At 35.1% G+C, this 27577-nt stretch overlaps 1 protein-coding gene across 3 annotated transcripts; it reads right to left on the bottom strand.

Annotated features, from left to right (window-relative positions):
- Positions 1-474: 474 nt before the first annotated feature.
- On the bottom strand, positions 475-27568 carry LOC106616828 (probable serine/threonine-protein kinase DDB_G0268078). Of its 3 annotated transcripts, XM_070106822.1 has the most exons (10): positions 26707-27568; positions 13614-13854; positions 13354-13521; positions 12637-12803; positions 11562-11733; positions 10163-11505; positions 7883-8173; positions 5583-5648; positions 4792-4898; positions 475-1047 (listed from the first exon to the last, which is right to left on the bottom strand). In XM_070106822.1, exons 2-10 carry the CDS (start codon positions 13767-13769, stop codon positions 965-967), a joined length of 2553 nt encoding a protein of 850 aa, XP_069962923.1. In that variant the 5' UTR covers positions 13770-13854; positions 26707-27568; the 3' UTR covers positions 475-964. The 3 variants fall into 3 exon arrangements, with proteins under 3 accessions (XP_069962923.1, XP_014089202.1, XP_036217770.1); XM_014233727.3 differs by lacking the exon at positions 5583-5648; XM_036361877.2 differs by lacking the exons at positions 4792-4898; positions 5583-5648 and having other exon boundaries at positions 956-1047.
- Between the last annotated feature and the right edge of the window lie 9 nt (positions 27569-27577).

Genomic DNA, 27577 nt, shown 5'->3' with positions numbered 1-27577 from the left:
TAACTCATGTTATTGTTGTGGTGCGTATTGCAGTATACCGTAAGAAAATATGGCATGCATAAACACATACAGACTGTAAGGAAATGCCACACAGCGCAGTATCGTCGAGGGATATCAAATTCGTTGACAATCTGAAAGTCAGTCAGCTGGTAACTGTCAAGAGTTAGCTGCGCTGCGGCGACTCTATTGGTCACTTGGTAATCAGCTGGTTTAACAAGTACACACAACAATTGTCGTTTGAATTTGGTTTTAAAAGTCAAAGTAAAACTGTTGAATTGGCTTAATAATATCAAATTTCTACGCAGCGACTGCGACATGCAATAAAATGATAATAAAAATGTGAATTAGGAAATTATACAAATATACATCTATTAGTTTTTGAGCCTTTCTCGCCAGCGGTGCATTGCTCTACTTTCAACTTACATATGTTCGTTAAATAAACTAGAAGTCGGACACGCGTGTATTGTTGTACAGTTTTGATGTATTTTTTTATTATTTTACAGTTTTTAAAATAAAATTGAGTACACATTTACAAATACATTCATATATATAATTATTGTAATTGTTTTTTGCGTACAGTAATTCATTTGCATTAACAGTTGTTTTTTTATGAATTACGCGATTTTTGTGTAAGTTAATACAAATGTAAAGCTAGTATTTAGTTTATTTAGTATTGTACAATTTATTTTATATTTAAATAGTGTCTCACACACATTTGTTGTTGATTATGTATTTATAAAAAATACTTATTTATGTGCCTTTGTGTTATGTGGTAATGCAATTTATGAAGTATTATTTTGTTAATTGAATTTTAGAATGTTCATTTAGTTTATCACAGCACAAACTTTTGTATGACAATTCAGTTCATACAAATTTCACCACTTTGTACCCACTGCGTTGTTTGCTTCCTTCCACTTTTTAAGATTATACATATATTATTACATAAAAAGTAAGTTGTTTATGCCTAATAATTAAGGTACGCTGTATTCCATTCGGAACTATTTTTATCGCTAAGTCCATTTAGAATTTTCTTCTCAAGCAAAGAGCCTAAAAGCAGAAGAAATACACATATTTGAATTATTATATAATATTTAATGTTTATATATACTTTTTATTTACTATAACACCAATATTGAAAGTAGACTGTGTTCGGACGAAACCGAACCGATGTAAGACTCTCGCTATTTTTAAGAATTAGAGCCCCGTGAAATATTTAAAAGCATTAGCAAAACCTTATTCCATGTTGATCGATCAGTCTTAAGCCATCAGTAGGCTCATTATACTACCAAATTGTAACCAATTAAGCTCTGTTCTGCAACTCAGGATTTAACAAAATGTCTGATTTTTTCCATACTAACATTGTTGGAACATTGGGAATCATGGAAGATATCCAATTTCGACTAACTGAAGGATGGGTATTCTCATCATCCTCCACGCATGCTCGCATTCTGTCGATTTTACTTTACTAAGTTTCTGAAGGTGGGATGATGACATTAGCTCCCTTTAAAGTAAAAGCTTTTTGGTCTGTTCTGTGTTGCTAGTGTTCTAAACCTTGAGATATTCCTCTAGAGTCCATTGCATGGTCAAGGGAAGGCAGGTAGGTACAGTGCATGTCTGCCGACGCATCTAGGCCTTTAGGAAGCCGAGACTAAAATCCCCTCATTCTAATATATCTTTTCTGAACCAATCTGTGCTCTGATGAAGTTCATCAATACAAAAAGTTTTATTAGTGCAACCTCCGAAACATCGTCAAGAAAATCTGAACCGCCAGTTGCGATTCTTTTGCTTTACAAAGTCTTGTATTCGCATAGAAGATGTTTTATAGTCTTCTCTTCTAGCTCCTCCCAGTCAGCATGTCTGCCAATTAAACAGTGACTTATAAGTACTCCTACTAGAGTTCTTATGTCATTTAGTTTAAATTTTAATAGTCGGCATCTGTGGCCCTTATTCGATTCATGTCACGTTTGCCTGCTTGTTGAGCAAGTGTGCCTTGACTGCACCGAGACTCAGCTGTATCTATGACATGTTTTTCAATTAAATATCTACAAGTAGATTCTCTCTTTTTTGTAGTATAATTCTAAGGTAGTGCCTGCTCTGGCTAGTTCATCTGCTTCACAGTCGTGGAACCCATTGCAAGTTTATCGTGAAATATAATGTTAGATCCACTGAGAGATCAAGGCATTCTTTCACTATCTTTGATAAAACCCTAAGTGACTTTAGTGATTTCAAAGCCGCTTGGTAATCTGTATATATGTATATATATTTTTTTTTTGTGATCACACTCTTTGTCAGTATGAGAAGGCTGCGAATAGCCGTTTTTGACTTTTGGCTATCCAATAGAAAAGTTATGGACTTTCTGGTTAGAGGAGAAGCCCACTTTGCGACTGCTGGTATTCCAACAATTTCCGCTTGAAAGACTGAATCGTATTTAATTGAAAATGCCTTTTGTGTATGGATTGCTATAGAAGAAGCCGGCCTCTGATCATGTTTCACCCTTTGGATCCATCGGTGAATAAATAGAATACGCTTTTGGTACTGATGATAACAGCACAATCGGTCTATTCTTCTCTACTCAGTATGTTATCTAAAAAAGTTATCGTATTTGTTTATATCATAGATCATGTTCTAACCGAGTTTCATTGTCCGAAATATCTATTGTAGTCAACGTAACTAGAGTAAATCATAACATTTATTAAATTTGTTCATCATTAATTTCTATCGAATAGCATAGTGCTATTCGAACGACCCACCACACACCCACAGCGGTATTTATATTGGGCATCTGGTGGCCTGGGTGTACAATATCCCTTCATGTAAACCCCCGAGGTTCAATGGGATTGAGTTAACAATTAGGAAGAATTCCAAGTACCTGGGAGTAATTTTGGATAGTAAAGTGAAGAAAACTCAATGAGTAAGAGCGAGTGAAAAAGGCCAATAAGAAAGATTCTTGGGTCTATAATAGGAATATCACCTAGTCTCATGCATTGGCGTTACACAAGCTAATCTAGCTTTACTGTGGTGGGCCGATGTCAGCAAAATCTCATACCGAAAACCATTAAGAACCACTCTAACGGCTGCACTAGAACGGTTTTTCAACCTACCACCAATCGAGATTGCAGTGGAAAGCTCTGCAGTAAAATCAGCTGAAAGAGTTACGGCGTTAGGTAAATTCTCAAGAGCCTTCGAGCATGGCTCGATAAGCAGGGAGTTAGTGGATAAAATAACCTTAATTTTTCTTTTTAAGTCATACTAAAGTAGAGTAGATGGTGCAGGAGCATGCGACTTGTCAGCGTTCAAGGCCACAAAGGAATTCCAAGAAAATCCCAAACAGGGTGAAATAGAATGCCTTAAGGACGTGCAGGATCGCCAAGATTATGTACGTGAGTTCCAAAGAAAAACACCCATGCTTTTTACTCGCACGGTTTCAAAAGGAATTCAGGAAAGTTGTTGGCCTAATGACCGGTCACAACTTACTGACATCATATACGAGTGGGATGGGCAGTTGTAACAACGAGACATGCTGACAGTTCAGGGAAGTAGGCATGAGATGACGCTGTTATACCTCCTATGCTTCTGTGCAGCTTTATCTAGAACTCATCTTAGATATCTAGAAGCAGTTCAGGGTACTAGATGAAGTATCAAAATTGAATATTAAGTCGTTTACAAAAACTTGAAAGTGAGTGAATTCTCCTATGTTCAAAACAGACACGTTCCATATCTTTCCGATTCTTTGATACTACAGTTACATACCGTTGAAACATCGTGAAAGGTCATCATATGTATGTGTGGGTTTGGGGGAAACCATATGGCTATTTTAATGTACATATTATATATAATTATAAAATATATTATATATTATATATTATATTATATATTATATATTATATTATATTATATATTATATATTATATATTATATATTATATATAATATATATTAGGCGTTACTCCATTACTCTATTATTCGTAAGTTCTAATATTCACCGGTAAATATAGAGCCTTAGAAGTTTTTAATGCTTACTCAAAGTAATATATAATTGGAAGTGGCATACTTGCTCTCTTGCTCCTAAATAATATGCAGACGATCTTATAGGGGTATCAGTGGCTATACAACTAAGTAGATGACCTAAAAAAACAAAAGTAATGAGTACATAAATTATGGTACTGACAGAACACAGAAGTTTTGATCATAAGCACTAGGAAGGTGGAAGAACAAATAGTGTTCAGCATGTGGAATTGCGATATTACAGCCACAACTGGACGTAATATTAGACTCGTGACCTAAATTGAAGGAGCAGCTATCTTAAACGCCAGGAAAAGCAAATAAAATATATAACGCCTTATGAAGAATGATGGCAAATAGAGGCGAGCGTTTCAGGCGGCGATATTGTATGCGGCTCCAATTGGGACCCAGACTCTAGACATCAAATTTTTTCCAAAACACAGTGCATCGGTGGTTTTGGACTATATTGACCGACGCGGCTAAAGTATTAGACAATATGCCGCCCATTACCATCCATTTTTGGAAAATGATATGTGGTTTATGCGGACTATTCACACTTATGTGTATTCATTTGCAATGGGGTTATAATAATATTTTGAAGAATCGGCACAGTCCTTCAAAACCTAACCAGTAATATAATAAATGAAATTATTTTTTGAATATTGCTAATAGTTTGCTAGATTTCAATATTTGCCTTAGCATATAGTCAATTGCAATACAATTTGAATAGTTTTTTTTTTTTTTTTAATTCTTGTTTAATTATATTAATTTCGTTTTTGGACGGACCTACCATTTTCGGCAACCATCCACGCCGTCAATTTCTCATCTTCGGTTTTATTCGTACCATCCCAAGGTTGCATTTTAGCTTTTGTCAGCTCAACGGACTGTGGATCAACTCTGTAAAAATAATTTCAGTAAATCTGCTCATTCTTGTCTATTGAGATTCAATATATTTGAAGAAACCTTGTATATTTATTTGAACTGAAGAAATGTTTTGTGCGAAATTGGGGAAAAATGCACAAGATACTGAACAAACTACGAGTACATAAAGCAAATGAGTACATAGCTACATACAAACAAACACAATCAGTAACTACTATTATGTGACACGAAATTACGCCTAGGCAACACAGAAATGTGACTATTTTATATAAAAGACAGTAAGGTGTAACAAACAATACAAATTTGGGGGGGTACATAAACCAAATGCAAATAGAACGCACAACATAAACTCGAAACTTTACCACTTTAGTTAAAATTAAGTACAATTTTAGATTTCGATGAGTTGAAGCTGGAAGTGGTATGTGGTATTATGCAGTACTAGGTATACCGTAAATCGTGAAATCAGCAACCAGTGAGACATCTAAAATACAACCAATTTCGAAATGCCCGCATATACTCGCATATCTGTCCAATTCACTTCGTTTAGTTTTGTATTCTAATTTCTAGTACTTAATTTTTGTTGTATTAATTAACTACTGTCCACTACCTAATTAACAAATAAATGGCGTTTACTACAGATTACACTACCTAAAATTACTTTGAAATCACATTTTATATAAGCAAGGTCTAGTTTTTTACCTAATGGGCCAAAATTGGCACTCATCATCTGTGGGCGGGTCAAGTGAATCCTTAGATATACTAGAACTGTTGTATAAAGTATACATTTAAATATTTAAATATTATTCTTTTATAAAATTTGTTTAAAAACTTTAAGCATATAAGGCATAAACATTATTGCATAATACAGAAAGAGTTATAGTTATATGAAAGTAATACACACAAGAGACAAAATTTACATTCGAATTCGGACAAAACAAATAAAAAGTATAAGATAAAATGATTTTGACTAACAAGCACTAATTAGAATAACTTAGATAACTATAGAGGGCACACTCTAATGAGTACAATGTGATGAATAAGTGATTTTTATATTATTTTGGGAGCTGTAGGTTAGGTTAGGTTAGGTTATACTGGCTGGCTGTCACGCCATACATAGACCTACAGATCATTTATAATGCCAGAAGGAGGTTCAGTTTGAGCTGAAGTATTCGACTTAATATCTAATTTTGATACTTCATCCAGTCCCTTGAACATCATAGCTCCCAGATATCTAAGCCAATTTCTAGATAGCACCGGACAAAAGAATACGAGAACAGTAAGTTGTGACTTTCGATACCGTGCGAGTAAAAAAGCATGCGTGTTTTTCTTCGGCCTCTATGCTTCTAAGCACGTTCTCTGGCGCAATGCGATGTGAGATTATTGCTTTAACTGCCACTTGGCTATCGATGGTAAGCCTTAACGCATTTCGTCAGACTTTGAAAGGGAGCGAATCGAATAAACGAATGTTATTAATCACATAGACCGTCAGATACGATTAAACATGGTTAATAGAGAGCGGCAGAAAGACGTGAATGTGAAGAGTTTGAGAAGCTGGAACACAAGGAATACATCCACAATGAGGGAGATCCCTTCTTCTCTTCCCTTATAGATCTTAACATTGCATACTCTTTTGACAGTATTCTGTGAAAGGGTTAATCCCATTGTAAAAAAAAAACTGAATGGTCCGAATTAGTGTGGCTTTAGGCGTGGAAAAACCCCCATATATCAGATTTTCACCAAGATTTTCATCCGAGAGAAAACCCCCGACAAACAGATCGACACCCATCACGATTTCAAAGCGGCTTACGATAAAACTAAGCTGAGCGGCCTATTCGACGCCATGTCTAAATTTGGTATCTCTGTAAAACTCCTACGGTTATCTGCACCGATGATATTGACATCGAAGCCTTAACAACAAAGCCGTCAGCGCGGCCTTTTCCAGGTATCGAAGAAGATGAAACAACGAGCAGTATGAGCTCTATGTCGGCATGGATATAGATAAGCGGATAAAAATTAGAAGAATGCACTGGCTCCAGTGAAAAGCGTCTTCGATTCGATACCCACAAGGACTTCGAATGGCCAAGTGCATGTATACCTATCTGCATTTGGGACGTACAACTGGCGTTACTTTTTTGGAGCGCGTATTAGTTCGTAACATAATGAACAAAAAAGAGGAAGTATTCTTAGTTTAGTTTTGATCGCGAATGGAGGCGGGTCGCAGCTACACCCGCCGATTTTAGAAAAATTAAAAGAAAACAATATCGGTCGATGTTTCGACTCTTGTTTTTGGAAATCGCGCACTGAAATTGAGAGCTCTTGCATGCTGCATACAATGACTTTTATCTTGCGATGACGACTGTCAAAAATTGTTTCAACATGGTTGCACGTCAGCTTTTGAGGAGCCATGGCCAGTGCCCCGAAAACCTTAAAGTTAGTAAGAATATGAGTCGACTGGTGTACACCAGAGGCCAAGGAGCAGTTTACAGTCTCACAGTGAACGGTCCCAAGGCACTTTAAAGCCAAATTTTTTGGCCGATTTGACACCGAAAAGTGGTATTCCATCATGACAATGCAAGGACTAACATTTTCCCATCGTCATAACCTTTTGTTGGTAGAGTTCCACTACTATCTGTTATGACATCCACCGTATTCTCGATATTGGGTTCTGTGAGACTTATTTTCATTTCGGCCAGACCTCCGGAAAACGTATTTTTAAGACAGGTTAAAGAAATTGGCGCACAACTAGGAGGTAATGTTAAAAAATAAATCGCCAGTTTTTCCCAAATTTTCCTTTTTTTTGTGGGCTACTAATCAGATTGCCCTCGTAAAACAAAAACCATATGTTTAGAAGATCAATAAACCGTTATTTAATTAATTTGAAATTATATTAGCCAATGCCCTCCCACAATCCAAAAATTTAAAAAGCTTTCAACTTTAGTTTATATCTTTTGATTTCTCTTCACATCTACCAATGTTTTAGTAGCTTATGGCTTACTTACGCATTTGTCGACAGCGAGTCAGCATAGCTACCGTTGTTTACTTCAATACTACTGGGTATGTGCATCTTACTCTTCTCCGTCAATGAAGTCTCATTGGAATAACCATTTGGCAAATTGGAGTTACGTTCCGCTAATGTTTGTTGTTGTTGCGTCGTTAATGGAACTGTATTTGGATACTTTGTTGTTTCGCTATCCGAATCGAGCGATAGGTGCCCGAAGAGATCTTCAAGCAAAATATTTGCTTTTCCATTGCGTTGACGTTGACGTTTGGCTGATGTTTTGATTTTGGAACTGTTAAAAATAAAAATTTAACTTAAAATTAAAATCTAGTGATTATGTAAAAATCATTAAAAATAAACCAGAAATAAGACGATTTATTAATACTTCATTTCCAATATTGACCGGTTAATCGGAAAGTTTGATTCGTGGTTTTAAAGTTAAAAGTAGCATGTTAGGGCAAAGCTCAGTTTTAATTTAACTTTTTCTATAAACAATTCACCGTATTCAAAGCATTCTTTTATAGAAATAAGCTACATTTAATTTTATCATAAATCAATTATCAAGTTTTAACCGAATTGTGACTTTAGTTGATAATTTTACTATCGAGAAAATTCGAATAGCAAATATAGAAATTATAGCAAGCAACAATTAAAAATCTATTTATTATAAGGTTGTCGAATTTTATTCTATTCTAAAATTCTTTAAACACTTGATTAGAATTTTGACATTTTTCCCCCCATACTTCGTGATACAAAATATACGACTTAATCGGCATCCATATAGAAATCGATGAACAAAAGACTTAAGCAACAAACTTTTCTCCGTTACCTGTATGCAAATCAAGATTCATCTCTCGAGCAGATAATTTTAATTATTTTTAGCGTGAAATAGCAATTGTGTATAATACAAGATAAAGAATACTAAACAATAAAAACGACAGCAACACGATGTCTTCTGAAGTTTTCTTGTCAGAGGAAAACTCTATGTTTTGCTGCGAAAAGATTCGTGACACATACTAAAGGGTGCGTTTTTAGACATGTGGATCAAGAATTTAGCTTTTTTTTATAAAGATTAGGGTTTGCCATTATGTTTTAAAAATGCTTTCGTTTAAGTGACCGCCCGAGAGACACAATTTGCTCCAAAGCATCAATATCGTCTTCGGTGCGTACTGTACGTCATCTCTAAGGAAACGCATTATCTCGTAGTATAAACGAAACCTATTAATGGTTGCTTGAATAACCGACTCAGCCCGCGATGCGTCGCGCGAACCGAACCACTATTTTGGTATTCAATTTGCACGATTTGCAAAAGTTGTTCTGGAATTAGTCTATTCATTATGAAATAGTAAACCAAACCTGTCAAAAATACTAACTCTGATAAAAGTATTGCCTCATTGAAAACTACACGTCTAAAAAATACCCGTTTTAAATATAGTAATTTAACATGGTAAACTTATTTACATGCCGATGTCTGTAAAATAGCTCACGTTTAAACTCGGATAACTTTCTACGAAAGATATTAGTGTCAGCCAAACTTCATAACGGATTTGCAATGAAATTTGTGGCTCAATCTTGAGAGAGAGCATAATGATTTTGTTTTAAAATTAATGTCGTACGAATGGTGAATTAATATTACAAAATAAAATTATCATTAGTCTACAATCTACGTATAGATATTTAACTGCATGAGGATGTTCTTGTACACTCTAATAAAGAAGCCCGCATTTCAGACAACGCTGAAATTTTGTAAATAATAATAGATGCCAAACAAAAAACTTTTCCATGCGAGAACTTGATTTTGATCGATCGGTTTGTATGGCAGCTGTATGCCCGATATCGGTTCCGATGAATGAGCAGCTTCTTGGGGAGAAAAGGACGTATGCAAAATTTCAGGTCAAAATTGAACGAATAGTTCATGTATAAACAGAAAAGCGGACATGGCTGAATGACTCAGCTCGTCATGCTGATTATTTATACACTTCTACTTCTAGGCAAAAGGGAACTTAGTAAAATTGTTGGCCTCCTATCCTTAAAATACGACCTTCAGATTGGTAAAGGGAAGTGCGAAAGGCAGAGCATTCGCGGGGGATGAGGAGTCGCTGGAACATTATCTTTGCAAATGCTCAGTCCTTAGCCGAGAGCACATTGGGCCTAACGATAGCCGATTTAAAAAAGAGAGGCGCAGGGGCGCCAGACCGCAGACGACCGCACTTAGGCGACCAAACTGTAGTATTTCTTATAAAAAGAGCATTTACAACAGAAAAAACTTTATTCAACTTACCCCAATATAAGATCGAGTTCATCGTCTTTGCTGAGCTCCGTATTTCGACCGTTCGGCATTGACTTTTTGTCGCCACCGAGATGGTCGTAAAGTGGTTTCTCGACGATTTGCTCATTATTTGTTGTGTAATCATTGCTGTCTCCATTCGGTTCGAATGCATTACGCATAATTTGATTGCTTGCAGGTGCTTGTTTGGGTACCACTTTGGAGAACATATTATAGACCTTCGCATCCTTACCTATTGCATCGAGATTCAATAAGCTTGGACGCGTCTGCAGGTAATAGCCATTAATTTTCGCCGAATTCTTAGCGTTCTTCGTGGCGGTCTCAAAGAGTGCATAATTTCTATGGCCATTCGCCAAATAGATGACACCGGCTTTAATATTTCCTACAGGGTTAGTGCTGCTATTGAAAGAAACATTTGGAGGTTGTGGTGGTTGTCGCTGACCGATGTTGCGATTCAAGTAGATATCGTTAATGGACTCGGTGAATGCGAGATTTTCCTGTGAACGCTTGTGGAGCGCAGACTCACCACCACCGTTCAGATAGATGTGACTAGCGGGGGCTAGTATTGTATTGTAGCGTATGGAACCGCTCTTTATTGAGAGATTATCTTCAAGTTGTTCACGAAATTGTCGATTTGCAGCGTTGTTGATGGCATTTGGCGCCATGCCGTTGTTTGTGTGCGAATTTTGTTGCGCATTAACAACTGACATTTGTAGCGGCATTGTGGAGCGTGTCGTATCACCACCATTTATTGACAAGAAACTGATTTTGGGCGCTTGCACTTGATTGGGGTTTTGTGCCAGTGGAATTATCGCACGTCTAGCATATATGTTGTTGTACCCGCGATTGTTGTTGTTATTGCTCAACGACGTATTTACGGTATTATTGGCATTAATGGTATTGCTATTGTTATGCTGTCGATTACTTTGCTGCAGTAGCTCGGTAACCGCTTGTAATTTCTCCTGCACCGGAAGCACATTATTCGATAAATTCGGCAATTGCCCCACATTTCTGCCATTGACATGCGTATTCATATTCGTGTTTTTTGTAGTACTCGTATTGGTGGCAGCAACCGCTGCCGCATATTTGGCCGTAAGTTTGACATTAGCATTCGCCGCCGCCGTGGGTGAGATACGCTTCAGCGCATGAAAGTAGGCATATTTAAGGCTCTGCTGCGCCGTGGGTCGCTTATCTGGATCATAGTGCAGCATGTCCTCCAACAAATCCAAGCCCGCCTGACTGCAACGTGTCACAATCGTATTGAGCGGCACCTTGATGCATTCCGGGTAACGAAAGTGTATGGTAGCAGCGAGTCTATAGCCTTCGGGCCATTCTCCCTGGTAATATAAGATATCTATGGGTCCACTGTGGTTAAAATATTACAAATAGATACCTTCTCTGGCGTTCCTAAAACAGAACAAATCTTAAACAGCTGATCCACTTCACTGCTGCCTGGAAAGAGTGGCCGAAATGTGTAGAGCTCCGCCATGATGCAACCCATTGCCCATAAATCTATGGAACTGCCATAGTTTGTGGAATGCAGCAGCACCTCTGGCGCTCGATACCTTTAAAGTATTAATTTCAAGAATGGTGTATTTAACTGCAAATTCAAATATTGATCTGATCAAATTTAAGTCGGACTAGTGTATCCCGAACACAAGTATTAGAGTGGCACAAAGCATTCAGTAAAGGTCGTAAGTCAACGAAAACGTGTATCATGCAAGTCGTCCATCGAAAAAGATAAAAAAACAGTGCTTGAAAATCATAGTATGGGCATCAGAAGGATAACAGATGTCTTCCACATATATTATAGATCGACTCAACACAGTTTTATTAATGAATCGTGTCAATGTGAGACTCGTACCAAGAGAATTGAATCTTTTGCAAAAAGGAAGTCAACTAGAGGTCGCGAAAGAGAAGCTTGATAACATAACTGAGGACCGTACATTCATCATACGCATCATTACTGGTCACGAGACGCGGGTATATGAGTATGACATCGAAACTGTCTAACAACCTGGCGAATGACGGTAAAAAAAATTGGCCAAAACCTAAAAAACTACGTAGAAGTCGGTGAATATTCAAGGTAATGCTCATCGGTTTCTTTGATTACCGTCATAGGATGAATCGGTAAGAAATACTCCGTGGACGTTGGACGACTGGAATTGTATTTATGGATTTTTTACCACAATGATGCGCCGTCATATTCTAGCAATATTATGACTGACTTCAAACACAGACTGACTGATCAAACAGAGAGTCGTCGCTCAACTATACACGCCAAGTTAAGACTTCCTGCCATTTTACACAGTTTTCGAAATTAAAAAAATCCGCCTCGGAGAACGTGCCATGGGTCCATTGAAACCATAAGAATAGGAAATTGGAAATTGAAAATTATAAATCAGTATTTAAAATACGTAATATTTTTTTGATCAGATGGTATTTTTTATTTCCAAGTATGCACTCACCATCTTGTCGACACATAGTCCGTAAATGGCGGCCGTGAACGTACCTCGCGTGCTAAGCCGAAATCTGCAATTTTTATAAGCTCCGGTCCTGAGCAAAGTAAATTCTCCGGCTTTAAGTCACGATGGAAAAATCCGTGGCGGTGCATAAACGCCAAACCGGTAAGTACCTGTTAATCAAAAGGACATAGAATATATTTAGAGATTTGGTTACAAATGCGTAGGTACATTTAACTCTATAACCAGTTGTTGTATGTACATTTGAAAGCTTATATTGTTAGAAGCATATGTTATAATTTAAATACTATATATGTAACACTCACTATAAAGTGAAGGACAAACTCAGACATACAGGTCTCGATTTGTGAGATCCTTGATCATTCTAACGCTATTTTCAAAACATACTACAATTTGTGAGACTAAACTAAGTACACTACTACACAATTAAGTCGTAATCGAGAAAACTTTCAATAAAACTAAGAATTTACTGCGGAACTTTTTTTTTTTAATTTCCCAAAACCGTGAATTTACTGCGTAAGAACTGTTGTTACTTATGAAAATATTCTGATCATATAAAAATTAAGGAACTTTTTCTTAATGGAAAATTTTCTTAAAATAAGCTTAAACTTAGATCTTGAGTAGCGGCAGCACTACTCTTAAAATTTTTAACTTAGCTTGAGTCGACTTAAACACCTTCAACACATGTCTAAATTAATTTACCTGAAACAGTATACTTTTGAGTGTCGGTTCTGGCAAATGTGTGTCACGGTCCTTAATCATTTGATATAAATTCTCTTTCATGTATTCAAAAACAAAATATAGCGTGTCATTCTCACGTATGACTTCCTTCAGTTTAACAATATTGGGATGAGAGAGTTTCTTGAGTGACTGCAAAACAAATTTCATATATGTAATTCTATATGTATGTATAATACATTTTGTATGTATGTATATGTAGAAGTATATGACAAAAGTTTTACCTTGACTTCGCGCAAATTCATCGCCTCCTCCCAGGAGTAATATTTTCGTTTCATACGTTTGATAGCCACCTTTTCGCCAGTGTCCTTGCGTTGAGCTAACACCACTGTGCCGTATGTGCCATCACCCAATTGTGAGAGTGTAATATAACGATTCATTATACTTGAGCGGGAAGCACCCGTAGATGTATGAATAAATTGTCGCAATTTGTTTTACTCAGTCGTTATAATATAAGACATTATGCTGGAATTGGAACAGGAAACGGTAAGATATTCGGTAGGTACATAATAATAATAAACATACTAATAATATTATTAATAATATATGGGAACAAAATTCTACATGGTTCTTTTGTAACATATACGAGAGCTTTAATTCGTAGCCTTGTACAAATCATAGCGTTCAAAATCTACGTGACTGCTGATCTAATCCAACAAAAACTGCTTCACCTTAATATTTGGGCTTAGGAAATCTATAATTCATTCGATACCTTCCAGATCTTGGAAAATTCTCCGAAATACTAGATTTACATCCACTAGATGTACATATATTTATCTATTGAAAGGCCTAACAGATATTGGGTTTTTAATCCGCTATGTCTGATTTTGTGAAGTGCTCTCCGTCGGAATCTCTCTATTTGAGTTTTAACGAGGTTTCAGACAGCTTGTAGTAGCGGAACTAATTCATAGCATTAAAAAATACCTTTATTAGAAGTAGGCGCTATGAGCAACAACTCTTAGGCAACAATGCCTCAAAAATGTCATGTGTGGAAATTAATAAAAAAACAACTGTGTCCATTGTAACATTTTTGAAGAAATAAATTAAACATATTTAAGTTACACGTGATCTCCAACGACGGTAAAAAAAATTAACTTCAAACACTGCAGTGATTACGGCCTTCTCCGTTAAAAAAATGGCGGTTTTTAATAAATAAACTGGTAAGTCATTCGTATCACTCAAGAAAATTTCAAAAATGTAGTTTTGGGAAAAACATGTTTAAAGATAAACTGATGGATCTGACTAAACTGAATGGCACACTTTAGAAGTCTGTACTTCAAAAATTGTGATTTTTAAGTATTGAATATGAAAAATTTTCGACTTTTTCGAAAAACGTTAACTTCGGCTGCACCGAAGCTATAATACCTTTGACAGGTTCAAGTTTTCTTCACAAAAATATAGTGGCCCGATCTGAACTATTTGTTCGGAGATTATAACGTTACTTTGGACAATAATCCATATCAAGTTTCGTGAAGATAAAAAAAACTTGTCCATACAAGAACCTGATTTCGATCATTCATTTTGTATGGCAGTTAATGCTATAGTGGTCCGATATCGGCGGTTCAGACAAATGGACAACTTCTTGTGGAAAAGAGAACATGTGCAAAATTTTAAATCGATATCTCAAAAACTGAGGGACTTGGTTAAACCGGCTCAGCTAGTCACCCTGATTACTATTGTATTTGTCCCAGCATGGTATCTCCCCAATCAGAAAGCATCCCTATTACCAGCCTATAGCAAAATAATTATTTGAATTGATATTCAATATATATATATTTGACTTAACTTGCATTATCCGCCTCTAGTAGTTAAAACTTTGAACTCAGTCAAAAAGCTCGCCAGAGATACATATTGTCTTGCTCTTAGAATCGGACTTTATATTGGCCCGGTCAACGCAGATTTGTGTACATTTTCATACAACTGTTTCCAATGAAAAGTATCCTCTATATCAAAACTACAATTAGTTATTAACCGTTATCTACTGAGTTGCAAACGCTATTAAAATCCATTTTGTATGCTCAGAGTCAATCGCATTACTCAAGTCACGCATCTATTAAATACATTGCTTACAAACAAATGTCTATACATGTATTTACTAAACCTACTGCTAAGCGTGTCGATTTAATAGTTGCAATAAGAAATTATTTCTTTATTGTCGCCGTTTTATGCTTCTCTCGTCGATATTAATAAAATCCAGTAATCAATATTTTTTATTCAAACACTTTTTCACGGGCATTGTAGCTTCGGTGCAGCCGACTTTTTCTAGCTGTTATTAATAGTCTAAATATTATTACAAACTTTCAAATAGTTACTAATTTATTTTACACTTTTAATCAGGTGGCAGCGTCAGCAAATTACGTATATATTACTAATATTACATACATTTTTAAAAACTGCCTTTTCATAAACATGAAGTATCAATATAGTCTTTTTCTAATACAATAATATGTACTGACTTCTGAATTTAATAAGGGTGGCAACATCAGTACAAACCTAAACTCAACCCTTTAAAAACAATTAAAAATTATTAATCACCAATGATAATTTCTTTTGATTTATTGTATACGTCAACGTGGCAACTCTATGAAATAATAATTATGACAATGAAAATATTCTTCCTTGCAATGTTTTGTATATATTATATTATCTTGACCTTTTGATTCAATGTGTACGACCCGCCTGTCATATAACTCTTTCAGGAATCTCTTCAGCTATTTGACTTATCATAAATTTACCAAGTATGACATGCAGCAACTATTGAAAAAAAAAAACCGAAATCAGTTCAAGTTTCATAGACCGAATAAATCGTAACTTCTAGACGATGCCACTGTTTTCTCATTAAAAAGTAACCACTTTGTGATCAAAATTTTCTTTAAAATCTCTCATTCACTTCTCTAAAATATCTAAGACAAAAATAGTTTTTAAATCGAACCAAATCCATAAAATAATATTTAATTTATTTTAAAACTTTTATTAAATAAAAAAGTTTTAAACATGTGGTAACACTCGTCAAAAATAATAATGCCTTTAGAAATGTACTATATAATTATCTTACAAATTGTTATAATAATTTATGTAATAAAAAACTTTTAAAAGTTTTCTATAGTTTGATACCCTCTTAGACTAGTGCAGATGCCTTTGAAAATGAAAAAAAAGAAAGAAATTCAAAGTAGGTTAAAACCCATCGGTAACGAAATATAAAATTACAAACATTAAAGGAAAAATAATTTACGGTGCGATCTGTGGTCGGGAAAAGGAAGGGTGGGGCGTGGTTGAATTTTTAAGAGTTAAAAAAGGGGATAACTCGATTTCTGACATAACTACGAAAAAAGTTATATAGCTTATAACATATATAATTGTAGGTAATGAAAATATTTATCTATAACTTTTGTAACTTAACGTCAATATTTATATGAAAAATGCAAATAACAAGTTTTTGTGTTTTTTATTTTTATCTTGTACACATTTTTTTTTCTTTCACTATATTTGGTGTAAATTTACCTCCGTATATCCCAAACCTTATTTCGACTTAAAACCGAAAAAACCCCTAATTTTCAATCAAAATTTGTCAAGTCAAAAGTTCAGATTTTTATAAAAGTCAAGCTTTATATTTGTTGAAATTTCTACTTTCTGATGGCTTAAAAAGTAGGTATACTCATTACTATGGAAAATTTGCTCAGAAAATGGAAAAAAGTACCCCATTAACAGCTGAAAAACAATTCAAAACTGCTTTTTTTACGGCTGCTTCTACGGAATATAGGTAGATGAAATCTGATTGTTATTTTATCTTTCGTTTCCGAAGCGCTTCATCCATCTGTTTTGTTTTAAAAAATTATTTACCCTGGTCTAATATTGAAATAATTCTTTTGTCTAATAATTTCTTTTTTTATTTCACTTTACAGTATATAAATGAAGTACCAATAAAGTATGTAGACCACAGCGCTAATAACTGATATTGTATTTTACTGAATATATGTATATGCATTTTACATGAAAACAGTGTGCCCTTATTCCAAAAAGAGGTAAAATCAAGCCAAATTTTTCCCTTGGTCCTCATATAAAAATTTTCGAACATCCGCTTGACTTTATATTTTACATATTAGTCAATCTGTGCGGTATATAACTGAATTTAAGAAAGCATCTGCTTATGATAATGACATGTCGTAATGGCAAAACTGGATAAAATAGAATCAATACTACCTCAGCCTTCGTATAGCTAATATTATATAAGAATTTTAAACTTCCCGCTGGCTTTATACAGACTTTATGCCTCATATGTCGGTCAGTGTGTGTTATCGAGTATATTTGATTGATATCAAACGTTTATACCTACAATCAGTCCAAACCTCCCCAAGCCTCAATATACTCGGTTGGTCAATTTGTGTGATATTTTAATGAAATTAAGTGAATTTCTTAATCATAATGTGGTCTAGCGCTGAATAAGAATGGAATTAGTCGCAACTTCATATCACTAATATACTGATCTGGATATACTAAATTTAGCCCCTATACAAGTAATTTGTATCTCATATATACCATTTGAGGTTGATTTTAATATAACTCTCTTGCACACGAAGTTAAAGATAATATTAAAACTACGGCAATTTATGACTATATGTCATAAGTTAACAAAATAGCAAACATGACTACAATCCTTTCATCCTTTAATCGAATAATTAATGTTGAATTCTTTCGCAATGTTTTTCTATAGAAAATTTTGTCAACATCTGAAAATATGCCTCCGGCTTCGATCTTTGAAAATTGTGAGAGCATAAAATGTTCGATTACATCAGAACTTAGCCCTTCCTTATTTGTTTATATACATTATATATCAGTCTTTTTAATCTAATACCGATCTTATATTTAAAGTAATTATTTACATGTTTCATCTCCTAAATAAAAAATATCAATATAGCAATAATTTATAAATTTTTTAAATTAAATTGTATAAATTTTTTAAATTGCAACACTCCATTTTATATATACTATATATGTTTATTTACAAACCTTCATAAGCTTCTTTAGTTTGATACCTATATTGTATAACCCATTCAACGCAATTAAAAAATATTTTCAAATGTAATATGCCTAACTAATCCGCTGGTTTAAGTATATAGTGTTTCTTTATAAGATCGTATTATTATATATGGTTTACTTAAAATTATCACACAGCTGGCAACCTATAAACCTATTTTTAGCTATCCGAAAAAAGCAACCCAATTATTTATGGTAGTTCGGTTCAGCGTTAACTATCATAGAGCTCTGGTTAATTGAAAATTATTATACCCTGAACAGGATATATAAGTTTGTACCACCCAGACGGAAATGTCGGAGACCCTATAAAATACGTATATGGATATGTAAATGAACAGCGTGACGAGCTGAGTCGATTTAGCTATGTCCGTTTGTTTGTATATACGCTAACTAGTCTCTCAGTTGCAATCTTTGAAATAAGTTTTTAGATCGGACTACTATAGCATATAGCTACCATACAACCGACCGATCAAGCTGAAGTGCTTGTATTTAAAACTTTTATTTTTCAAAGTATCTTCAAGAAGTTTGCCACAGATTATTTTCCAAGTCATCGCTACAATCTTCGAACAAATAACTTAGATCGGACAACTATAGCATATAGCTGTCAAATATTACTGACCGATTAAAATCTAGTTCTAGTAAGGAATATTTTCTAATTGTGAAGGGTATTATTGCTTCGGTACTGTCAAGATTAACGTTTTTTTCTTGTTTTTTTATTGCTTTTAACGCCTACGACTATGTGGTTTATGGTACTACTTATGTACACGTGTATATTGTATGTACTTACAAGTATACTATGTATCACTAAACAATTGTGTAACAAATCAATATGTTGAAATACATGTACACAAAGAGTTACAATACATACTTATATAGATCCTCACTCTGCTGCTTAACGATGGCAGCGCTCGCAAGCAACCGTTAAGACCCATTTTCCACAATCAACCAAGGTCAAAGACGTCATTTTTCTATGAAAAATATCAATAATATTAATGTGTCTTGGCTGCACTAATATTGACTACATGTTTGATATTTGCATGTAAGCATGGGAATGCACGCAAGGAAGTGTGGACTCCTAGTAGGAGTTGACCCAGAAATGTATTACTTGGCTTTCCTAATAATTATCGCCGATATTTGTAAGTTGTGTACATATTTATTTACAAGTGTCTACAAGCCAATTAAAGCGAACGTCATTATGGTTGTCACAAAGTTGACCCAATCGAAAGTAAAGCATGTAACAAGGTTAGATAATTGTGTCACAATGTCAGCATGATACTGTGGAAATTGTCAACTATTTTCCATATGCATTAATAATTAATATAAATAAGTGCTGCTTTTTCCATTCACCATTAAAGAAAAACAAAAGAAGAATAAAAAACACTTTGAATTAATATTTAAACAGTCAACCTGATTTCCTACTTTTTACCAATACTTTGGGAAATAATTTAAAATCATTTATTGGATAAAAATATAAATAAATAGCTATTTGAGAACAACGATCCTAAGACTTCGTGAGCAATGTAAAGGGTGTTTTTTAGACATTTGTTTTCTAAGAAAAAACAAAACGCATATAATTTAATGTTATGGCCAAGAATGTAGCTTTATTATAGCTGCAATTGGCACAGTATGCCAGTAATAACGCGCCGAATATTTTCTTCCAAGGCGTCAATCATTTTAGGTTTATCTGCGTAGATAAGCGGCTTCATATAACCCCAAAAAAAATTGTCCGGTGGTGTTAAATCGCACGATCTTAGAGGCCACGCCACAGGTCCACGACGCGAGATAATTTGCTCACCAAAAGTTTCCTTCCATAAATTGATTGTTTGGTTGGCTGTATGGCATGTAACACCGTCTCGTTGGAACCAAAGGACGTTGACATCAACATTCTCCAATTCAGGTACAAAAAAGCAATATTATGGCCGACTTCATTTTTGAAGAAACATGTAGTAATGATTCAACAATGGCTTGTGGATTATCATTACTTCAAATGCGATAATTTTGTTTATTAAAGTACCGTTCAGGCAAAAATGAGCTTCATCCCTGAACAAAATTTTCTTGAAGAAAACGGTTTCTGTACCCATCTCTTTTGGGGCCCATTCACCGACGAGCAACCCGCTTGATGATCGGCTTTAACTCTTGCACGAGTTGGCTTTTGTAAGCCTATAAATCAAGAACTTTTCACAAGTATGTAATTTGAATGGAATAAAGCATTTAGTGAAGGTCCTGAAGACATCAAAAACTTGTCTTATTAGACCCGCCGTTCCGCCTCTGTTAACGATGATGACATCGAAATAGTTAAAGAAACAGAAGGATAATAGATAACCATCTCCTATGAATCTACTCAACACATTTTGGTTAATGCTTTGGGTATGAAGCACGTCAATGCTAAAACTGAATATTTTTGTTTTTTGTCGAAACGTGGATTTATGAATATGATGTCGAAACTGTGCCAGCATCTAGTGAATGACACTCCAAAACTGAGTCTAAACCGAAAACATTAAAATTCGCTAAAGGCCATCTTAGCCAAAACTTATAACCAGTTTATGGAAAATTGGCTCAGGAGCCTATTTTGAAGGAAATAATAAAGATTTGTATTAAAATGAGTGAAAACGTAGTATTTTTGTGGCAGTCCGTGTCAAATTTGATCAGATGCTTTAGTCAGCCATAGACACTAGGGTGGCATATATGATATCCTGGATCTTTGAAAAGTTATGTTCTAATTTTGACCATGTTTAGATGCAAAGTGCTATATCTTGAAACACTATTTGTCAAAGGTTTATTTCGATATCTTCATTGATGTTTTATTTAGACATTGTAAAGTGGAAGAATCTAACGGAATTTAATATTGTGTTATATGATTTAAAAAAAAACATTATTAGAACTGAACTATTATACCGACAGAAAACAAATCAAACATTCAAGTCGCGTAAGTCAAAGCACAATGTGAAAGAAGAGCTGGAGTTTACTGCGCATAATCCTCTCGAGCGCACTGCTAGATATTGTTATACCCTGAACACTCTCATTGTAACACTCTGAAGGAAGCTTCGGAAACCCTATAATATATACTTATATATATATATATATATATATAGCATGATTAGCTGAGTCGATTTATTTATGTCCGTCTGTCTGAATATACGCGAACTAGTTCTTAGTTTTTAAAATATCATTTGTAACTATTTTACACACGTCGTTGCACATTTGACGGAACTACCATTATCGAACAACAATAACACATAGCTCTCGTACAAACTGAACGATCAGAATCAAGTGCTTGTACGGAATCTTTTGTATGTGTGAAGGGTATTATAGCACAACAGTTGCACCAAACTGAAGTTGAAATTGTTTCTTTTTTTATGTTAGGGTAAACACCTTAGAATCAGGTATTGAATCCGATGACTGTGCTACATCCAATGAGGTAACGAATGTTACTAATTACCTATTTTTCGTAATTTCTAATCACTTAACACTAAACAGTTATAATAGCAACAATGTAGAGGTCATTGGATGAGCGACAATGAAAAATATTCAAGGTAACACACTATTGACTGCAAAATATGTAGATGCCAGGTTTATACACAGATGGGGACCTGATTGCATGGAAATGGCTGTCGAATTGATTTATTGCCCACTCAATTCTTTATATTAGACTCAACTAGTTTAATAAATCATAATATACTTGTATATGTAGTTCAAAGGTTAAGAGCTTTATCAACATTGTAAGGTTAAAATATGAGGAACGTTTACATGTTGTCGTAATAAATGGGAGACTTTCAAACAGCCTCTGTATATCTAAAGGAGCTTTCTGAGACCATTTTCTGTCAAAAATGTAATAGCAGTTTAAAAGCTGTACTATGGGCGTAGCATCTCCACTTTTTATGGCAACCAAATTTGGTGCATAAGACACTTATGGTGTCCATTAACATAGATTAACAAGTAAAGAAGGGCTAACTTCGGATGTAACCGAACATTTTATACTCTCGCAAAGTCAAATGGTATACTCGTTTGAGATTTCTTTATATATTTTAATAATTAGAAGTAGGAATTGTTGCCTCAGTTATTTACCGACAACACCATTTATTATATGAATTTCAATTATATATCTTATACCGATTTATCGTGCTGTTAGGGATTTTAAACAGTACCGTTATATGGGAACTGGGCGGGGTTGTCATCCGGTTTCACCCATTTTCACACTGTCGATAGTAGTGCTAAAAGAATTTGTTTACAGTGAATTTTGTTAATATAGCTTTAGCGATTTAGAAGATATGCACATTAACCTATTAGGGGGCGGGACCACGCCTACTTAAAAAAAAACATTTTTTACTGCAGATGCCCCTCTAATGTGATCCTGTATACCAAATAACAGTCTTGTATCTTATTGTGAAGCTTAGTTATGGCAATTTAATCGTTTTTGATTAATGCCGTTTGGTGGCCGTGGCAGTGGTCCGATTACTCTTATCTGCAATACCAACTGTCTTACGGTACCAAGAAACATGTGCACCAAGTTTCATAAAGATATCTCAATTTTTACTCAAGTTACACATTGCACGGACGGACGGACGGACAAACAGACAGACAGCCACCCGGATTTCAACTCGTCTCTTCATCCTGATCATTTATATATATAACCCTATATCTAACTCTATTAGTTTTAGGTGATACAAACAACCGTTAGGTGAACAAAACTATTATACTCTGTAGCAACAGGTTGCTAGAGTGTAAAAATGGAAGGTCTTCCCAAAGAACGTTTACTTATTCACTACAAACTAAATGACGCTATCAAAACCAAACAGTTTGACAATGAGCCTCAGAGTGAAATCAAAGAGTATTTGGATGCTGTATACGGTGGCGACCGTCAAAAATTAGTTTAATGAGTTTTAAATCGGTTAGGTTTTAGTTTAGCCAAGTTCATCTACAGGGAGTATAACGAGAAAAAAGTTCACGACCTCGTATTGATGGGGGAGTCTCCCTATTGTAAAGTGCAGGATATTGCTGAAATCTCAAACCATCTCATGGATCATATCCTGCATGAAATATATATTCGCCCACGTTTGTTATCCACGAACAATAAGCGCAACCACTGCTACTACTGAGGCCATTTCTGTATATGGAACAAGTACTAATATTTTCCGAATTAATTTAAAAATTTCTAAATATACAATATATCTGGCTTTTTATTTCTGTACAGTTTTTTTCCAAAATTGTGAATATTTGAAGAAACCATTATTATTTTTTTGTCTAAAAATATGCACTAAAATGCAATTTTATACCCTGAACAAGGGTAACACCAAAAAGGAAACGTCGAAGACACTTAAAGCATATATTAGGTGAAGTAAAAAGTTCGTTCGGTTTTTATTTAAGAGATGGCGTTATTGTCCATAGTACTAGTGTTACGTGTCGCATCATGTCATACTATACGGCGCTGAAAACGTGTTTATTCGCGCTAAAAGTTTGTCTTTGACAGTTTTTCGATTGATTTACTCAGTTCGTTGTGAGCGCTCGTCAAAGATGGACCACAACAAAGAGAAAATTCGCTATATTTTACAATGTTTCTTCGATCAAAGCGAAAAAGCAGCCAAAGCGGCTGAAAACATTAATTTAGTTTATGGGCCCGATACTGTAAACGAACGTGTAGCAGAAAAGTGATTTGCTAGGTTCCGTTCCGGTAATTTCGATATCAAAGATGCACCACGCGTCGGGAGGATTGTCGTCGAAAATTGCGATAAAATCATGGAAATAGTGGAAACAGACCGTCACGTGAGCACTTATTTAATTGCTGAGGAAATAAAGATAAGCCAGAAAACCGTTTGGAACCATTTGCATAACCTTGGATTCAAAAAGAAGCTCGATGTTTGGGTGCCACACGAACTAACACAAAAAACATGATGGACCGAATTTCCATCTGCGAATCGCTGCTGAATCGCAACAAAATCGACCCGTTTCTGAAGCGGATTGTGACTGGCGATGAAAAATGGGTGACTTACAATAATATCGAGCGCAAACGGTCGTGGTCAAAGCTCGGGGAAGCGGCCCAGATGGTGGCCAAGACCTGATTGACGGCCAGGAAGGTTTTGCTATGTGTTTGGTGGGATGGGCAAGGAATCATCTACTGCGAGCTGCTCCCCTATGGCCAAACGCTCAATTCGGCCCTCTACTGCCAACAACTGGACCGCTTGAAGGCAGCACTCATCCAGAAGAGGCCATTTTTGATCAACAGAGGCCGAATTGTGTTCCATCAGGACAACGCCAGGCCACACACGTCTTTGGTGGCTCGCCAGAAGCTCCTGGAGCTCGGATGCGAGGTTCTAATGCACCCACCTTATAGTCCGGACCCGGCACCAAGTGATTACCATATTTTCCTATACATGGCGAACGCGCTACATTTGTCCGATTTAAGTCAAATATGCGCCGTTTTGTTCGTAAACTTGTTGCCAACGGGATGCCAACTTCATTATACCCCTCTCGTAGAAGACTGCGTCCCTATTGCCAAAAACCTCGGAGAGCCAATTTTCACAGGCCTCTCTTGAGGCCAACTTCTCACCATTAAGCGCGTTCGCCATGGACAAGAAAAGATGGTAATCACTTGGTGCCAGATCCAATGCCATCGAAATTACCGGAACGGAACCTAGCAAACCACTTTTGTGCTACACCTTTGTTTACAGTATCGGGCCCATAAAGTAAATTAATTTTTTCAGCCGCTTTGGCTGCTTTTTCGCCTTGATCGAAGAAAAATTGTAAAATATAGCGAATTTTCTCTTTGCTGGTGTCCATCTTTGACGAGCATCAAAGACAAATTTTTAGCGCGAATAAACACGTTTTCATCGCCGTATAGTATGACATGATGCGTAACACGTAACACTAGTACTATGGACAATAACGCCAACTCTTAGATAACCAAGTCCGTCTGAATAATCCCTCAGTTCTTAAAATATCGATTTAAAATTTGCACACATCATTTCCTCACCAAGAAGCTGCTCATTTGTCGGAACCGCCGATATCGGACATATGTAAATAGCAAATATCTGTCATACAAACTGAACGATCCAACTCAAGTCATTGTATGGAAAACCTTTTTATTTGACAAGATATCATTACTAAATTTGGCATAGATTATTATCTACCGTCCGAAGAAATTCTACAATATCCGAAGAAATTCTTTAGATCGAACAACTATGACATATAGCTGCCATACAAACTGACCGACCGAACTCGAGTTCTTGTGTGGAAAACTTTTTTATTTAAAAAGATATCGTGATGAAACTTGGCATGAGTTATTATCTAAGATATCGAATATATTGTTGATCTGATCACTATAGCATATAGCTGCCATTTAAACTGACCGATCGGATTCAAGAAAAATATATTTTATAACCTTTTATGTTATCAGAAATGCACCTGTGAAGGGTATTATAGCTTTTTGTTTTCAATACAAATTGTTTTCCAAAATTTAAGACATTTGAAAAAACCATTGCTTTTTTGTCTAAAAGTATACACCAAATTTCAATATCTATATACATATATGTATGTATATATATCTCTTGCTATTTTGTGTTCCCAATTTCAACTCAAGCAGCAAAGAAGTAAGCGAAAAAAATAACTTTGAGAAAAACGCGATTTAAGTTTTATTCAAGCTTCAGTTACACATAATGTGACTTCGATTCGGACTAAAATATGTTATACAACTAGATACTTGAGAGAAATTATAATAAGATATTTGAGAGGAAATATAATAAGACTTTGTTTGTATCCTAACATTTCAATTAACGTTTGCTTGGATGGCTCAAGCTTCGAATTATGAAAAAATGTACAACATTGTTTAAATAAAGTTTTGCAAACATCTCGAAATATGCCACTTATACACATACGAGAGTTCTTACGAGTTTAGAGTGTATCTAATATACGGCAGCACCCTAGCTGAACCCTTACTTCTTTAGTTTTGCTTTGACCAGAATTTGAACACAACCCTCATGCAGTCAACGCACTCGGTTATGACGGTCGCAGAAAATCTATTGTACTAAAGGCATAACAATTGAATGAATGGAAAGAATGAAGAATGAACTGATTAACTAAATTTTAGTGCTTTTTTGAAAGACACAGACGTTAGTGGAAAATTTCAACCATAAAAGTGGGCTCCTATTTATAGAAAAAATATCGGAAATTAAAAAAGAAAGTAATAATACTATTTATAATATATGTATATATATATATATATGTATTCTTTCGGACATATGTACATATATATATACATATATTAGGCCTTGTTTACATGTTTGTATTTACCTTCATTAACTTCTCCTTGGCAATTAAGCTTTCACTATTTTATTAGTTATTTTGTATTCAATAAACAAAGCTCTTTTTTTAATTTAATTTTGTATATATATACATTGATATATGTACGTATACATATTATAGATGCAGCCCTGTAAGTATAAACACTTGCAATTGTCACACTTTCATTAGGATTTATGAGTGCACCGAGTTTATCGATTAATTGTAATTAACTTTGATGATCCTGCATTTAAAATTTATGAGCGAATATGAATTTTCCATTTGATACTCGTCTTTTTATTCATATTGACAGCATAATACATAAATTAATCCCCTACATTACTTTCTTTCAAGACTTCTTGAGTCTTGAAAGTGGTCAATTTTTATATAAGAGCACTAGAATTCTATATATATCTCATTTCTTTACAAAATGGTATTTAAAGTTGGTTTTGTATCGTTTTCACTATGCATTTTCACTTTCAAATATTTTCATTTCAAACTGTATTTTCCAATTTTTCCACTTCTCGAATTCTCCGGCTCTTACTTTTAATATATTTTTACACAGTCTTATGAAAAAAGACTAAAATTTTCAACAAAATTCGACTACACAATAAACACAAGCGTAACTAACGTTTAGGTTGGCAACGTTAAAGGTTCTAAAACTAGCCACGAATAACCGACGTTTACCAGCGCCAGCGAAGTCGATCCCTTTCAAAATAACAAACGAAATAAAAAGCAAAAACGCCTGCCAACCAAGCAGCACACAACAATAAATTGCCGAAAATAACGCAATATAACAGGCGCCCAACTTTAAGGAAGTCACCAAGCAGCCAGCCTACGAACTAATCCGTGTCAAAACGAAGTGCTAGCCACTTTTTGCTAG

The sequence above is a fragment of the Bactrocera oleae genome, chromosome 3 (genome assembly GCF_042242935.1).
Source record: "Bactrocera oleae isolate idBacOlea1 chromosome 3, idBacOlea1, whole genome shotgun sequence".
In the NCBI taxonomy this organism is placed as follows: domain Eukaryota; kingdom Metazoa; phylum Arthropoda; class Insecta; order Diptera; family Tephritidae; genus Bactrocera; species Bactrocera oleae.
The sequence above is the reverse complement of the archived record's forward strand: the minus strand, read 5'-3'. Positions and strand labels throughout refer to the sequence as shown.